This window comes from Microcaecilia unicolor, unplaced genomic scaffold, assembly GCF_901765095.1.
Source record: "Microcaecilia unicolor unplaced genomic scaffold, aMicUni1.1, whole genome shotgun sequence".
Lineage (NCBI taxonomy): Eukaryota > Metazoa > Chordata > Amphibia > Gymnophiona > Siphonopidae > Microcaecilia > Microcaecilia unicolor.
Genome location: NW_021962936.1, coordinates 276,671 through 294,411, shown reverse-complemented (window position 1 = coordinate 294,411; position 17,741 = coordinate 276,671). Strand labels below are relative to the sequence as shown.

Sequence of the window (17,741 nt, the reverse complement as noted above, 5' to 3'; positions counted from 1 at the left end):
GAAGAGAGAGAGAAGAAAGTGTGGAAGGCAGTGTGCATACCACTGAGAACAGATGTTTTACCACTCTAGTCATGTACCCATGATGGAACCCACTTAAATAGAGACAAATTAGTGAGAAACAATCAGGGAGCTGCTGACCAAGGATAGTGATTTTAGTGAGGGGCTTTATTTTTCAGTGAAGGAAGCAATATGCTGGAGAGAAGAGATGGATGTGAGATAAATCCTAAAACTGGAGGAAGGGTATTGAGGAGCAGGAAGGAAGGATATGGATAGTCATTCGAACAAGTGGTGGTGATGTAACCTCCAGAATCTCAAGAGCCATTCAGTACTAAAGTAAAGTAAAAGAAGAGGTTGGTTAGGCATCAAAGTTGTTCCCACAGAGACTTTGGAAACCAGTCTCTGGCCCTCCCCTCAGGGTTTTCAGTTGCTGATGCTATGTTGGACAAAATATTGGTTTGGCTATGGCCCTAGTAGCCCACTTTATTCCACTGCCTATGATAAAGACAGTTGTGAATGGTATGAATTTTAAGAATATTTGCACGTGTATATTTACTGCTCAAATACTGCCCTCCCTCATGTAGTGATGTATAGCCGTATTTTAAGGAGGCATGCTTGAGGGTTGTATTTGGGTTAGAAGAACACAAAGTACAATGTAGACTGACTTTCCAAATTTCCACATGTCAGTATTCACCGTAAATGCAGGTGTGCACATGGCAAGATTCAGAGTGTAAGTATATGCACATACTTTCACTTTGGAAACTGGCTCAACGTCCACAAGCAAAAAGTACCCACAGATGGTGTTCCAAGGTACACAGTGTGGAATTGTCCCTTTTCTGGTGAAGCAGCTAGTAAGACTGGAAAAAGGATGAGTAGGTGGAAATGGAGAACACAGGAGTGAATCAAAGGCTTGAAAAGACAATTTGGAAGAGGAAAGACAAACCAGAGAAGCAATTATAGACTAGTTAAAGGTCTTCTTGTCCCTGAAAAAGAAATGGAAGCATGCAAAAGTGTCACAGATGGCTTCAGAATGAAACGTCAGTTTTATTTATTTGTTTGTTTGTTTTTATTTGAGAATACTTGATATATCTGCTGCTGTTGGGGGGGAGGGAGCATGCAGTATGGGCAGAGAGTAAGTTAAATGTACAGGCATTTTTGGCTAAATCTGAAACAAGACCAAATACAAATTTCAGGCAGGTTTCATTGCCGAAACCAAAATTCAGTGGGCCTCTATTGGACCATTTTAATATACCCATTGTTAACACATGAAAGCTCTGATGTAGGCTATTTAATTTAAAGGACCCTGAGGGGACAGGTCTGTAATACTACTACTTAACATTTGTAAAGCGCTACCAGGGTTACACAGCGCTGTACAATTTAACACAGAGGACAGTCCCTGCTCAAAGGAGCTTACAATCTAAAGGACAAAAAGTGCAGTCAATCAAATTGGGGCAGTCTAGATTTCCTGAATAGAAGTATAATGGTTAGGTGCCGAAGGCGACATTGAAGAGGTCTGTGAAAAGCACTGGATTAATATCCTTTTATTGAGAGATAGAACTGAAAAAAAGGTGCAAAACTTGCTCTTCAGAATGAGGAAATGCAATCTCTACTAATGAGAGAACGTTTCTAGTCCTGCTTCCAGTAGTATGGCGTTGCATGGATTATCAGATCAGCAACCTTCTTTGATTCTCATTTTACTGACCTTTTAAATGAAAAGTCCCACAAAAACTCCACCTACCCTCCTCTCCTCCTTCCTGTACACATTAATTTATTTGATTTTTGTCTATTAGATTGTAAGCTCTTTGAGCAGGGACTGTCTTTCTTCTATGTTTGTGCAGCGCTGCGTATGCCTTGTAGCGCTATAGAAATGCTAAATAGTAGTAGTCTGTAGGAAACAGTACTGCAGCCTAGACAAGAGGGTCATTTCTCTGCAGTGGACACAATGTACTTTGGGAACAAGATCCTAACAAGCCAGTAAAAAAAGGATTAAAATTACTTATTTCTATCAATTTATGGGGTAATTCTAGATGTGAGCAGATGGAACATACCAGTATTCTACCTAATTATGCGCATATGTGTCCACATATATGCATAAATGACCATTTTCCAGCTACCCGGTATTCTGTAGGTATATGCCAATATTTAACGGCTCGTACTTTTTCAGTGGATGTTCAAAAGGGCAGAATTCGGGTAGAACGTGGATAGGGCACAAATTTACACTCCTAGATTATAAAATAACTATCCTCTACATGTGTTACATAGAAACATGATGGCAGATAAGGGCCATATGTTCCATCCAGTCTGCCCATCCTCAGTAACCATTAATTCCCGGTAGTGTGCCCACTTTGGAAAGAGTGTACCGTCTTTCAAATGAGTACAGCCTCCTTTGAAAGAGTATGCATTTTTCACTAAAAGTACACCCACTTTCAAAAGAGTGCAAACTATTAATGACACATGCAAAAAATGAAATTTGGGGTTTTTTTCCTGTTGTTTTGGGCAGAAAATGCAAACAAATGCACTCCCCTACTCAAAACCCAGGCTGGCACTGGAACTGGAGAAACATGTTGAAGAAGCCTCTGTTATCAAACATATAAAAGACAAGTGACCGACTCACCCGCAAATGCGCAGTAGAGACTCCCCTCTCTGTCCTGCGCTCGTGTCAAGACATCATGACGTCAGAGGGCAGAACAGAGAGGGAAACGGATGCTGCCGGCCTGCTGCTGGAGAGCCTGGAGACGAAGGAAAGGAACATCGCCGGTGCACCAACCTCCACCCTCCCCCCATCCCCGACGTCGTCGCCGCTACCTCCCCCCGCCGTATCGGGCCCCCTGCACTAACATGACAGCGTCTCTCACCTCCGTGTGGAAGCGCTGCAGGCAGCAGCAGAGTGATCTGCTGCTGCCTGCAGCACCTTCACACGGAGGTGAAAGGCGCTGTCAGGTCAGTGCAGGGGGCCCGGCACGGAGGGGGGAGGGAGCGGCGGCGAGGAGGGTAGCTGGACATGGGGGGAGGGCAGGGGAGAGGGGAGGGTCGGTGGACGGGGTGAGGCCAGGGGAGACAGGAGGGCTGCTGGACATGGAGGGGCAGGGGAGAGAGCAGGGTTGCTGGACATGGATCGATGGAGGGGAGGGGAGGGGAGGGGAAAGAGGAGGGTTGCTGGACATGGGGGGGAGGGCAGGAGAGAGAGGAGGGTTGCTGAACATGGGGGAGGGCATGGGAGAGAGCAGGGTTGGTGGACGGGGGGGAGGCCAAGGGAGAGAGGATGGTTGGTGGACGGGGGGGGGGGAGGCCAAGGGAAAGAGGAGGGTTGCTGGACATGGGGGGGAGGGCAGGGGAGAGAGGAGGGTTGCTGAACATGGGGGGGAGGGCAGGAGAGAGAGGAGGGTTGCTGAACATGGGGGAGGGCATGGGAGAGAGCAGGGTTGGTGGACGGGGGGAGGCCAAGGGAGAGAGGATGGTTGGTGGACGGGGGGGGGGGGGGAGGCCAAGGGAAAGAGGAGGGTTGCTGGACATGGGGGGGAGGGCAGGGGAGAGAGGAGGGTTGCTGAACATGGGGGAGGGCATGGGAGAGAGCAGGGTTGGTGGACGGGGGGGAGGCCAAGGGAGAGAGGATGGTTGGTGGACGGGGGGGGGGGGAGGCCAAGGGAAAGAGGAGGGTTGCTGGATATGGGGGGAGGGCAGGGGAGAGAGGATGGTTGGTGGACGGGGGGAGGCCAGGGGATACAGGAGGGCTGCTGGACATGGGGGGAAGGCAAGGGAGAGAGCAGGGTTGCTGGACATGGATTAGGGGAAGGGAGGGCAGGGGAGAGAGGAGGTTTGCTGGACATGGAGGTGAGAATTACAAATCTTGCCAGTTTTAACAGGCTTAACGGCTGGTTAGTACATAAAGGGCCCTGGATTTGATTCACGACAAGGATCTCCTACTTTAAGCTGACTGGGGCTGTACCCAGGGTCTACACATGGGGGCACTGTAATAGCCAGGCCCTTTAGCCAGCACTGTATCTAAATCTATAATTATGTTATGTGTCCTGGGTTGTAGAGGGATATGGAAGAGGCAAGGGCAGGAAATTTGAGACAATAAATGAGCCTGAGGCCCTAGGCCAGTGTTTCCCAAGGAGTACCCCATGCCAGTCGGGTTTTCAGGTTATCCACAACGAATATGCATGAACTTGATTTACATATACTACTTCCATTATATGCAAATCTCTTCCATGCATATTCATTGTGGATATCCTGAAGACCTGACTGGCAAGGGGTACTCCAGAACCGGACTTGGGAAACATTGCCCAAGGCCACAGGTGACTGTGCTAGGTTTAATTAGATGTAACATGCAAGCAGGCTGAGTCTGCTGGCCACAAAGCGCAAGAGCTGATTAGATGTGGTGTTAGGGGAGGAAGGCCTTGAAGAAGTGTTGGAGAGAACTGCTAAGGACATGAATGGAGAAAGCACACACACACACACACACACACACACACAAATCAGAGGAAACGTCACTCATCTGAAATGGGAACAAGATTTCATTACACTGTAAACGGGACCGCTGCACCAGTAGGGGGAGGAAGAAAGTCTCCTCCCCAGGATTAATCCAAGCCCCACAAATTGCTACCAGCAGATACTTTCAAATATTCTTTTCTTTTTATTTTTGTTTCCAAGTTACAAACAAAAGCTTCAGTCCAGCCCTGGGGTTAGGGCTGCCCCAGGCAGGGTAGTGCTGCCCCTCACCCAGCAATCTAAAGTCTCTGACCGTTCTTGAGGGCTGCAATAGTCCCCTTTGGAAATACTTCCTTTTCACAGTACGTATCACAAGCTGTGCTGGCCCAAAGCAAAATTGTTCCCTCCTGTCCAACCAGGGTTTCCAGCTCCTACAGTTCTTACACAACAAACAGGAGCAGCTGGGGAACCAGGCTTATAACTCTTCCAGTCCTCTGCCCTTCCCCCACAGCAAACAGTTCAAATCAAAAACAGGCTTCTTCCTTACAACAGGTTTTAAATCACAACTTTTAAACACAGAGCTTTCCCCCTTTAGGTGCTACCTTCCTCAGGGCTCTCCAGCAGTGTTGCCAGGTGGAAAATTTTTTTCCCACCCAATCTAGCGTAAAAACAGCCCAAAACCCGCCCAAACTCAAACCCTGCCCCTGACACCCCCACCCCCGCATCAACCCCGCCCCCGCCGTCATCAACCCCGCCCCTGCCGTCACCGGCCCCGCCTCCCCCGTCATCGGCCTTGCCTCTCACGTCATCGGCCCGCCTCCCCGTCATCGGCCCCGCCCAAAACGTCACTAACCCCGCCCCCCGCGGCCGAAAAAAACCGCCCGAAAAACCGCGACCCGCCGCGGGCAAAAATTTCCTGCGGCGGGTCGCGGAAAACCGCCCAATTGGGCGGTAAAACCGCCCACCTGGCAACACTGCTCTCCAGCTCCCATTCCATCCTCCTTCTGCCTCTTGCTCAGCAGCCTTAACCCCCTCCTCCACCTGCTTCTCACTCCACCCTTCCCTCTACAGGTGGGAGGCATCATGTATTGATTAGGGAGCCAGGGAACTGGGCTTCTTCCTTCTCCCTCCCTCTTGTGGTCAGAGGTGGTATATACCCATCTTGTCTATCCCTGGGGCTCCCTTTGCTGGGACGGGCAATGCATTCTGGGAGACGTAGTTCAGGATTTTGTTTCATTTTGTACCTCTGGGCTGTAGCCTTGTCACAACACCACACCTGAAAGCGGTGGAAGCTGTGTCCAAAAGGGAGACTTGTGACCTCTTTGTGTGAATTAGGCAAAGACACTCAATGCCAAGTTCCATAAATGGACTATAGGTTTAGTTATAACCCAATTGCATGAAAATATCCTGAACCATAGATGGTGAAGGAATAGAGAAAAGGACAGAGCGAGAGAGGAGAGGCACAGGGGTTTTGTTCCCTAAAGCAATCATGAACAAAACAAGTCATCTCTTCCACCCCAAAGGCATATGCACACACACTGTTCATTAGGAGAGGGTCTGCCATGTTTTTCCTAGATAAGAGGATGTGAAAGGGCAGTGTCAGCAAAAGGGACTGCTTACTCCACAGTGTGACTTAGACACCACAGTCAGACCCGGCTGGTGGCCCCAAAGCTAAGCAGGGAACAAACAAGCCCACAGCAAAGGAGAGATAAGAGACATAAAAGTGACAGGGCCAGTGGCATAGCTGGGACTGATCTTTTTTGGTGGGGCTCGACTGTAAATTCCTGTAGGCCTGCTCTCTGGTATAATCAGGAGCTGTAATGCTGCTTGTGCCCTGCCCTCTGCTGATATCTTTCCTCCTTGCTTTCTCTTGCAGTTATCTGTAAGTTTGATTACATATTTGCAGAGAATGGGACAGTGCAGTACAAAGATGGGAAGCTCCTCTCCAGACAGGTAAAACCCCTTCAGAAAGGCTTCAGCTCTTTGTCTTTCCTCCTTACTCTCCATTCTAACCTCCTACCCCAGGATAACGTGACCAGAAAACAATATTTTTTGACTCGTGTATTAGTATGGTGGCCAACTTTGTCCCTTTTTTTTAACTCCCAGGCAGACCCAAAGCTGTTTTTTGCACCATTCCATGTACAGATTTGTAGTTTTGATTTCCCTATAAAAAGTATGACTACATCTCCATGCTTGCAATGGGACAAAGCTAGGACTGGCTCAGCCTGTTATAGCACACCCCGTCCTCTTGCTGCACTGCTAATTCAGTTTTGTTCAGTGCTTGCCCATCTTCTTTCAGTGTGTCCTAAATGCTGTTTTGCAAATTAACAGCAACAAGTTATGGTGTCCTCTGAACATCAACACTTGCCACTGACTGGCCATTGAAAGGACTTGCTTCCTGTAACTTCTGTGAGATATATGCCACCTGAGGCACTGGTTCTCAGACTTCTGTATCTATTGTTACAGTATTTTAAATGGTGAAAGGATTATCTGTTGCCGTTTGCTGGCATTGTACCTCAGCCTCTCTGCAACTGCTTATCCAAATCACCCAGAATTCTTTGCTGTTTGTGCCTGGCTGCTTGTCCACATTATCCAGCATGCTTTTCAGTGGCTGTCTGTGCCTGCTCATCCACATTACCCAGAATGCTTGTCAGCAGCTGTCCATGCCTGGTTCTTGTTCAAATTACTCAGAATGCTTTTTTTTGTGGCTGTGTCTGGCTGCTTGTCTATATTACCCAGAATTTGTTTTTGTGGCTGTGACTGGCTGCTTGTCCACATTACCCAGAATGCTTTTCAGTGGCTGTCTGTGCCTGCCTGGCTGCTTGTTCAAATTACCCAGAATGCTTTTCAATGGCTGTCTGTGACTGGCTGCACCCCCTGCTTACAAACTCCTGCAGCTCTAGGCTGTGGCTGGCTGCACTCGTACTCTACAGCTTCAGTGACCCCCAGAGAAAGATTGATCTCAGAACAGTTTCTGCAGTTTTTGTTTATTTTTATAAAAGAACTGGAGGGTTACTACTATTTTGACTTCTAAAATCATGTGAGTCCTTCCAGAACTAGATTGTAAGCTACACAGAACAGATACGTTTATGATTAGCTGTACACTTTATATGTCTGGTGGCATTGTAGCAATAAGAAGTAGTACTAATGATGTTCATTGCAGACTTCTAGTTTTAAACTGTAAAGCAGCCCCTCTGCTCCAGCCCTCAGCATAGCCTCACTCCTTCTTGAAATTTCTTTGCAGACCATTCAGAGTCATTTGGGGGAGGAGCTGCTACAGGACCTCATCAACTTCTGCCTCAACTACATGGCTTTACTCAAGCTGCCCAAGAAAAGGTACCTCTCCATCATACAGCCACATACAGCATACATACACATCTGTGTAGCCCCCTTATCTCCCTCAGTTTCAGTGTAAGGGCATGTTTAGATACTGCAGAGGACTGACCAGCTCACTGCACCTTCTGGGTTCTTCCACTAGGCCAGGGAGCAGCAATTCTTTGGTGAGCACAGGGTCAGGATACAGATGGCACACAGGAGAAAATATGCTGTCCACACCAGCAAATATTGTTCTAAAATTAAAAATGTACTGAGGTACTTGTGCAATGATCTGATAAAATGTACACGTTGGCCTTCATTTTAATACCTGCCATACTTGAATATTACTCACCTTGAGCTGCAACTAAAAAAAGGCATGAGCCAAATATAAATAAATAAGTAAAACATCTTGTGCGGGAGTCTATAGAACGCTGCCCTTTTCCCTTAAGAATACTCCCTCACAGTGTCAGAACCACCTTAAGCCCCATAGTCCCTCCCAAAGAGGAAATGACATGGGGGGGATAGATAAAGGAGGACAGCTGCCAGGAAGTATAAAAGGCAGGGCCAGTGTTCAGTGTTGCCAGGTGGGCGGTTTTACCGCCCAATTGGGCGGTTTTCCGCGACCCGCCGCGGGAAATTTTTGCCCGCGGCGGGTTGCGGTTTTTTGGGCGGTTTTTTAGGCTTCCGGGCGGCTTTTTGGGCGGCTTTTTGATTTTTTTCGGCCGCGGGGGGCGGGGTTAGTGACGTTTTTGGGCGGGGTTAGTGACGTTTTGGGCGGGGCCGATGACGTGGGAGGCGGGGCCGATGACGTGGGAGGCGGGGCCGATGACGGGGAGGCGGGGCTGATGACGGGGAGGCGGGCCCGATGACGTGGGAGGCGGGGCTGATGACGGGGAGGCGGGCCCGATGACGTGGGAGGCGGGGCCGGTGACGGCGGGGGCGGGGCCGGTGACGCGGGGGTGGGGGTGTCAGGGGCGGGGTTTGTGTTTGGGCGGGTTTTGGGCTGGTTTCTGGCCCGGATTGGGCTGGAAAAAAAATTTCTACCTGGCAACCCTGCCAGTGTTGGGTTAAGGAGGCCCAGGGAAAGGAGAAGTGGGTCCACAGTGTAATTTTTCACTATCTATGTGTAGCTACCATAACCTGGTTCAGGCCAAACCTTAACTTGAATAATTGTGAGAATCCTGTTCTTGAGGCCCGGCTGGAGCCAGACCAGCGCTTGTGCCACCTGGAGGAAAGACTGTGTAAACTATGCTTTGGGGCCGCCGCCTGTCAGACATGGGCCGAGGTTCAAATTTCCTCGGAATCTGAAGAGACTTTCTCCTTCATTTTCTGTACCTGTGAAATAACAGGTGAGGCCTCGGCCTTTGAGTTAATAAAGTGTCTTGCTATACCTTTGTAACCTTGTCTGGTTGTATAATCTGAAGGCCCACCCTCAACCCTCTCTCATCACACCTATATTATAAAGGCAAATTAAGTGTCTGTGTACCTGTATAATATAGCTTCACAAAATGAGCCTGGTAGTGCACAACTGCTTTCACATAAATTCTACACCTTCTCTGAAGAAGGTACAAATATGTGCAGATAGTTATGTATTTTATAAACTATGTGAATTGTGACTTCATCCCTGCCCAAAATACGCCTCTGAGAGCACCTGTACACAGATTGTATGAAAGTAAGGGCACAGGAGCCCCAGTCAACCACGAGAGCAGAAGGGCAGCCTAGGAATTGCACCCAGGTTTCCTATATGGCAATATGCAATATTTATCTCTGAGCCACTGCCTCTTTCATCTCTGTGAAATTGTCCAAACTATATTAATAACCTTAGTAGTGGCTATGAGCATATCATTGAGGTAGTGCTGGGAAAAAGGTTTTTCCTAAATTTAAAGACAGGAGATAATGTGGAATACACAGCATTGGTTTTCAGGTAGGATAACCCTCTCCCTGGTCTCTCTCTGTGTCTGCAGAGGAACCTTCATAGAGTTTCGCAATGGAATGTTGAACATCTCTCCGATTGGTCGGAGCTGCAACCAGGAGGAGCGAATCGAGTTCTCAGAACTGGACAAGGTGACTCAGACTGTGCAGACATGAACTAAAGGACCCATTACTCTCACCTACCCCCTCCAGAGCCCTTGGCTGGCCTGATATTCCAACCTTTTGTGTGCTCTATCTTCCCCTCCAGACTGCCTGGGTGGGAGACACAGGGAACATGAGCAGATATGGTGGCAGCAGTGGAAGGGGAGCAGATGTGGAAGGAGAAGATGGAGACACTGGGAGGGTGGGGGAAGAAAGGCAGGTGTGAAATGGCAGTGATGGGCCCGATAAGTTGGAGAGGATGTTGGGGAAGGGGGTTAAGAGGCAGAGGATGGATGCTGGGGGAGTATGGACTCCTCCCTTCATCACTCACTTGTAGAGAAAGGTTGTGTATACACACACCCCCTGCCAGTCCACACCAAGGACAGGATGGCAGATCAATTGTACAGGTAACCATCAAAGATTTTCACCCAGAATGCCCCTCATCCTAACGCATCCCAGATTATTGCCTCTTCTAATTATAGCTTCATGCAGTCTGTTAGTAATTGTGTGCCTGTCACTTGTCTCTCCCTTTGTTCTCTCTACTCGCAGAAGGAGAGGATCCGTGAGAAGTTTGTGGCCGCTTTACAGAGGGAGTTTGCTGGGAAGGGCCTGAGATGCACACGAGGTGAGTGTGGATCATTCCAGGGAGCCAGCTGAGAGCTCTCCTGTGCAGTTTACAGGCAGCAAATGCCAGGTTCAGCTTTTTGTCTTCAGGTGTGACAGTGGCTAGTAAGATAAGTTCTAGGGAGAAACACAGTGATGAGATACCAAGCTGGTTTCTGTTTTTTAGGAAATGTACCCCAATTTGCCACTGGATCCAAGGATATAATTATTGAGGTTACATGAACAGGAGAGAAATTGTGGATGAAAGTCTTGGGCTGTAGAATACCAAATCATAGTAGTAGTAGCAAGAAAGTGGAGGGATAGAATGGCTGAATCATCACAGAGTGAATTTTAAGAGGGGGGAACTTATGTATTTAGGTAACATAATGTATAACAAGCTGACTTTGTCACCTCAAGCAACCGTGATCTTTTTGGCAGGACGGAATCCCTTTTGCCACAAAATATATTCTTTAGTAGAGAACAACTTGCAAAATATACTATCCAATGGGAACCTGAAATTTTATTTTGTTTGTATTAGGTTTAAAAGTTTGATAACAGTTATAATGTCAGAGTGTTAAAAGTATTTGAAAATTTTTCCCGAAGAGACTAAAAGCAAACAGAAAGAGGTGTGTATTAAGACATGTATTTGGTGGCATGTGCATTGTATTTTACTATGTACTAGAGTTGGTCAATAAAAATGAAAAAAGATGGCCGCTGCATCCCTTCTCCAGCAAAACTCCTGAAAATCCCTGCTGTAATTCTGTTCTCTTTCCAGGAGGCATGATCAGTTTTGACGTGTTCCCTGAGGGCTGGGACAAGAGATATTGCCTGGATATTCTGGATGGGGAGCAGTTTGACACCATTCACTTCTTTGGGAATGAGACCTCGCCGGTGAGTCTCCGGATCAGCTTCAGCTCTCGGCTTCCAGGCCTTTCTGGCATTCAGCAGTGACCTCTAGTGTTCCAGTGGGGGAAGTGGAAAGGCCATTTTCCCAATGGCATTTCCATGGCAGTGATGGATCTCATGTGTTTATTGATCCTTGATTTGCCACTTTAACTAATTAATAGGACAAAGCAGTTTGCAGGAATGTTAAGGGTCTTTTTACTAAGCTGTGACAAAAGTGACCTTAGTGCAAGTTTTCCCCACATGCTAAGCCATTTTTTTTACTGCAGCCATAAAACTGGCCTTTTATTTGTTTTCATTAATGCCATTAGTGCATGGCCATTAAAAAATTATACTGTATGAGCATTTACTACCACCCATTGTGTAGGCAGTAAGGGCTCACCTGGTACTCTTGTGCTAACCACTAATGTAGCTGTGCTGATTAGCGCAGGAACACTCACTCTCCATGCTCCTCTCAACAAAATGTTTCAAATATTTTTTAGCACGCCAGTGTGGCAGTTAGCACAGGACTCCTGAATGCATCCTGCAGTACACCATTTTAAGCTGTGGTAGGAGTTCGTTCGCAACTAACACAGCTTAGTAAAAAGACCCCTTAGTTATCTTGAATTACCCAAATGAACATCAGCACATAGGGATAGGATAAAAAGTCCAGGTCGTTCCTGCCACATCAAAAGAGCCCCAAACAGAGGTACAGAAACAAGCAGCGCTCACCCATAAAACCCCCAGAAGCTGGGCCCCAAACACAATTCGAAAAGTCCTGATCTTATTGAGTTAATCTTTAATAACTGGATGAAAACACAGCATCCAAGGGTGAGCTCAAGTCAATGTGTGTTCCGCAAACACTTCCTCGGGGGTCATCACCAGAACCATGATGTTCTTCTAAACCCACAACACCAGGGGGCAGTACAGCCCAAAATAGTCCACATCATTCTGTTAGTGAATGAATTCGTTACTTCATAGGAATGAGTTTGTACTGCAATTCCAGTCACAGCAGACAGCACGAGTTAAAATAGTTTAATAAGGAATTTGATATACCAATAGCACAACTGTGTTGATCAAAGCGGTTAACAAACTACAGAAAGAAAATGAAGAAAGGAACACCAATTATAATAGGATTCATCCACAAGGAGGGGTCATAATGGTTAAGATACAGGGGCTGGTGTGCCTTAGTCTGCAACAAACTATTCAGCTAGATAGGGTTGAGGGCCCAAAGGCCAACTGAAAAAAAATGAGTCTTTAGTAATTGTTTACATTTTGGGATAGAAACCGCAGATCTCAAAGGTGTGAGGTCATTCCAATGCTTTGGAGCGATTAAAAACGAAGGCCAAGAAACATGACCTTTCCAGTCTCACCCATGCCAGATTCACACATTCTGGTGATTTACAGGTATCCCTTCAGTGTTGTAATGTTCTACCAGAGAACATTGTGGTTCTAGAAGCATGGGTGAAAGGCGCATTGGTTCGAGTTCATTCTCAACTACTGTTTCAGAGCTATGCACTTTATATCCTGTTAAAGCTAAACCAGCTATAATCTGGCTGTTGATGGGTTTGTTTGGTTTCTGTAGGCTGTTGTTGGGCGAGTGCTATCCATTTGCCATCTAGAATTACTCATTTTGTGCAGTGCCCCTTTCCGGGGAGTGTTGGTATTCGTCTGCTTTCCAGAGAACTTATCCGAACTGTTCTTAGATCAACTTTTGTGCTGTCCTATCTGGATAGTTAGCAGTGATATGAAGTGCTGCCATCTGGATGATTTGTGCCTGTACCTCAATTGGCTTGGCACTATCTGGATAGTCCAAATACAGCTTCACACACGCTGCGTACCAAAATCAATAAGTACTCCCGCTGTCACCTAAGAGGCCAAACATGACCATGCACTATACAGTGGAGAAAAAAAGCCTCAGTAACGCCACCCAGCCAGACTAAGATTACAGACTATAAGGCGTGGACCCGGCCCACCATCATCTGGCTAAAAAAAAAACTCCACGTAGTGCTCCTTAGTATATCTAGGTAAGTGTTGAAAACTTCTCTCAACTCAACTGGTAAGGTGACAAACGTGTATATATACTTTATAGAACACAGAATGTAGTTTGAATCAATTGCTTTCTGTTCTAGTCATACAGTTTACATCAGTTCAATACTAATCATCAATCCTGGTGAAACAGCCACAAATCACTTAGCTTCAATCCAATTGCTGAAGTGTTCCGCTGTCCTTAATATCACCAGCTTCAACCCAACAGGGAATCCCCGTTTCATTTCCACTGCATCAGGGGTTTCAAAGCTACATCTGGGATTACAATCCCATCTCTCTTCTGCTGTATCGAAAAACAGAGCAGGTAACTGACAAAAAGATGCCTACGCCAATCTTTAAATGGATTACGCACCTCCCATTCTGATTCAGACCAACCAATAAGCAATGGTCACTAACTCTATCGTCACTCCATCCGTAGCACAAATCAGAATCGAGGAGGAAATACCACAACACAATCAACTCAAAAGAACCAAACAAAACAAAAATCCAAACAAAAATAATTTTTTGTCAGAAGCATTTTTCAAAAAAATGCCAACCACTCCACCCGGACATTCAGTCCATCTGGTTCCATCAAGTTGAAAAAAAATATCCACTTCTGTTCTGATTGACGCAATGCACGATTCATATCCCCTCTCCTTTGGGAAGGTCTTAATTGCTCCAATACTGCACATAGTAGATTGTCAAACTGATGGTGCTGGGTCTCACAGTGAGTCACTAGCGGAGCCTCCCGCTTCAGAAACTTGAGGCAGGAGCGATGCTCCATCAATCTTGTTTTTAAACTTCTCGTGGTCTGCCCAATATACAGTAGGTCACAGGGGCATTTAATTAAATACACTACCCCAGCCGATTCGCAGGTCATGTTAGATTTCCAAATGCATTTCTGATCTGAACCAGAGTGGGACGTGCGTAATCCATTTAAAGATTGGTGTAGGCGTCTTTTTGTCAGTTACCTGCTCTGTTTTTCGATACAGCAGAAGAGACACAGGTTTGTAATCCCAGATGTAGCATTGAAACCCCTGATGCAGCAGAAGCGAAACAGGGATTCCCTGTTGGGTTGAAGCTGGTGATATTAAGGACAGCGGAACACTGCAGCAATTGGATTGAAGCTAAGTGATTTGTGGCTGTTTCACCAGGATTGATGATTAGTATTGAACTGATGTAAACTATGAATAGAACTGAAAGCAATTGATTCAAACTCCATTCTGTGTTCTATAAAATATATATACACGTTTGTCACCTTACCAGTTGAGTTGGGAGAAGTTTCCAACACATACCTAGTTATACTAAGGAGAGCACTACGTGGAGTTTTTTTTTTTTTTATTCAGATGATGGTGGGCCGGGTCCACGCCTTATAGTCTGTAATCTTAGTCTGGCTGGGTGGCGTTACTGAGGCTTTTTTCTCCACTGTGTAGTGCATGGTCATGTTTGGCCTCTTAGGTGACAGCGGGAGTACTTACTGATTTTGGTATGCAGCGTGTGTGAAGCTGTGTTTGGAGTTTCGATTTAATTTCAAAGCATGAGTGGACTTGGTCATAAGACTATCTGGATAGTTCCAGAGCGGTCTGTAAACGTACTCAGTGGCACCATTCGGACAGGGCCACTGAATATCTCTCTCAATACCTTCTACTTGGATAAATGCTTTTAAATTTTAGTCCCGTGTTTAATTCAGACACCTTTTTTTTTCTGACATACTGGGTCAGACCAATGATCCATCTAGCCCAGTATCCTGCTTCCAACAGTGGCTACTGCAGGTCACACATACCAAAAAGTAGCAACATGCCAGGGTAAGCAGTGGCTTTCCCATATCTGTCTCAATAGCAGACTATGGACTTTCAGAAACTTGTCCAAACCTTTTTTAAAACCAGTTACACTTTCTGGAGACTTATGTTCTGCACAAGTGACATGTAATATTATACTCATGTTGTAATATGTTTCAGATTTTATGTACTAATAATCAATAAAGACTTCATGGAAATTAAAAAAACCAGTTACACTAACCGCCATTACTCTCCTCTGGTAGAGGAACATAAATCATCCTGATGGCAGCATTAAATATCACCGCTAGTTATCCAGATAACTTAGGACATAATTTTATCCATAAGTTTGGATTTTTATGTTTTTCCTGTTTTCAGATTTGCGGATTTTGCTTCTTTCTCTTTTTGTTTTGTGGGGGGAGGGGGTAGTTGTTAATACCACTGTGGAATTCATGGTTTAATGGAAAGCACAGCATTACAAGTTATAAATCTATGAGGAATTCAGATTGAATCATACACATTGCCTTCATGCAGAGCAAAAAATTGCCACAGAGCAGTTTACAGGAGGGGGTAAGCCTATAATGAAGAGAAAGCCGTACTAACCTGGAATGAATCAAGAAAAAAATACTAGGAGGAGGAATAAGAACATATCTAACTGTGCTATTCCCTGCTTTCTATTCCCTTCTCTTGCAGGGTGGGAATGACTATGAGATCTTCACAGACCCTCGTACAGTGGGGCACACTGTGAGTTCCCCACGGGACACCATCCGCAGGTGCACTGAGCTCTTCTTTCCAGAGAGGACCAGTGAATCCTGATGCTGGCAAAGCCGCCATCCCCACATGAACTGTTGGGTTGTCTGAAGACATGACCGTGCTGTCGGGAAGTTTCTGCCATCCTCCACAGAGACGGGACGAGAGAGGCTAAGGGATCACTCTTCATGGGCTCTCAGCCTGCTCTTGCCACCTGGTGTCATAGGTCTATCTCCCATTAGTGCCACAAGTCTCTGCTGTACGGGGAAGAAAAGTGTTGGGAAAGAGAGGCTGGGATCTCTCTTTCTTGGCTGAATCACACCCTTCTAGCAGATGGTTGCACTTTAAAAATTGCTTCATTCTAGGGAATGCACATGGACCTGTTAATATTCATGACATGATGTAATCTATACACTGGAATACAGCAAGACAGTCTCTGCTCCTTGACCTGAAAGACACAGTGACCTTGCACAGCTTCACACCCATGAGAAGTAATGCCTGTATCATTAATTACTCACGTGGGAATAAAGTACAGTGTATCTCAATGGCATACCAATGGGAGGTGGAGCCATTTGAGATTTGTAGGGAAGGTCCACTTTTGAAGAGCCAAGTTGAGAACCGGATACTCCATAACATACCTCAGCCTCAGGCAGCTGTGTGTCTGGGCTACATGTCATCCAGCTATGCAGTGAAGCCCTACATGACACTATCCAGCTGTGAGTAGGCACAGTGCAGCAGTTTGGAAATGAGGTGGGACCCTCATGTAAGGCGCACCGTCTGAAGACATGTTTTACTTTTTGAAACATTTTTTAAAAAAGTTTATTCTTCAATTGGGTTCCTTCTACCTTGGTGAGCAGTTTGACAATACTGTCACTGCATGCTGTGATTCTACCTAGGCTGTGGACCAGTGGCGATGTCATATGACATCACTAGCTGTAAGGACCAATGAGAAATGAGTGTGATTCTTAAAGCATGCTGCCAGGCGTGTGGAGGAGTTACAGGGACCCTACTGCTTAGCGAATTTCAAGCATGTTTGTTGACTGGGCTGTGTTGTGTGAGTGTGTTCACTGTTGTATGCTCTCATGGTACTTTAGAGGGCTCACTGAGCTCCTTTTTTTGGTGATGATGTTTAAAAGAAAATATCTAACACTTTAGTTCCAAGGTTTGTGTAGAATAGTTTTTTTGTATAATGTATTATGGACCTCAGTGGTGATGCAGCAAAAGCGAAACATGCTGCATGTCGGCCACTGGTCCTGTTGTTTATGACTGCAAACAAAGCAAAGTCTTTTTTGTAAAAAGTTTTTTTTTGACATATGAGACAAAGGTAAAGATTTAAGATGGGATATGAAGTTGCGCTAAAATGTCAAGAAATTTATAAAAAGTATTCCAAAAGTTAAAATAAGGAATTTGATTTAAAAATTGGACCCTGTGAAGAGGCAAGGTGAGCTAAGAGATATTCTGGCTCTTATAAAATGAGTCACCACTGAGGTCCACAATAGATTATACAAAAAAGCTATTCTACACCAACAAAAACCTTGGAACTAAAGTGTTAGATGCTGGGCTCTCTTGGGACTGTTTATTGCATAATTAGCCGCCCCCCCCCCCCCCCCCCACCCCCGTCTGCTTGTTGAGATAAACCTTTAAGTGTGTCCTCTTGAAGCTGATTAAAAGAAAATATCAGCAGAGTTGGTAAAATGAGAATTTGAACTGTTCGGGCAGCCAAAGCCAGTTAGTCTTGCAGTTTCGGTATGCTTTGCTTCCCAACCCTCTAGTGGAGGCACACCTGGCCAGTTGGCTTTTAAGATTACCACAGTGAATATACACGAGATAGATTTGCATAGAGTGGGCCTCCAGAACATGCATAATCATTGTGAAAGCCAGGAAGGG

At 46.0% G+C, this 17,741-nt stretch overlaps 1 protein-coding gene across 1 annotated transcript in view; it reads left to right on the top strand.

Annotated features, from left to right (window-relative positions):
- Positions 1-17,481, top strand: part of LOC115458678 (phosphomannomutase 1-like) — a 47,350-nt gene extending 29,869 nt beyond the window's left edge. Inside the window, exons 3-8 of the mRNA XM_030188507.1 lie at positions 6,305-6,381; positions 7,673-7,764; positions 9,708-9,807; positions 10,366-10,441; positions 11,195-11,310; positions 15,798-17,481. Coding sequence (XP_030044367.1) covers positions 6,305-6,381; positions 7,673-7,764; positions 9,708-9,807; positions 10,366-10,441; positions 11,195-11,310; positions 15,798-15,920 — 584 coding nt within the window. The 3' untranslated portion in view covers positions 15,921-17,481. The remainder of the gene's footprint in view (positions 1-6,304; positions 6,382-7,672; positions 7,765-9,707; positions 9,808-10,365; positions 10,442-11,194; positions 11,311-15,797) is intronic.
- The last annotated feature ends 260 nt before the right edge of the window (positions 17,482-17,741 follow it).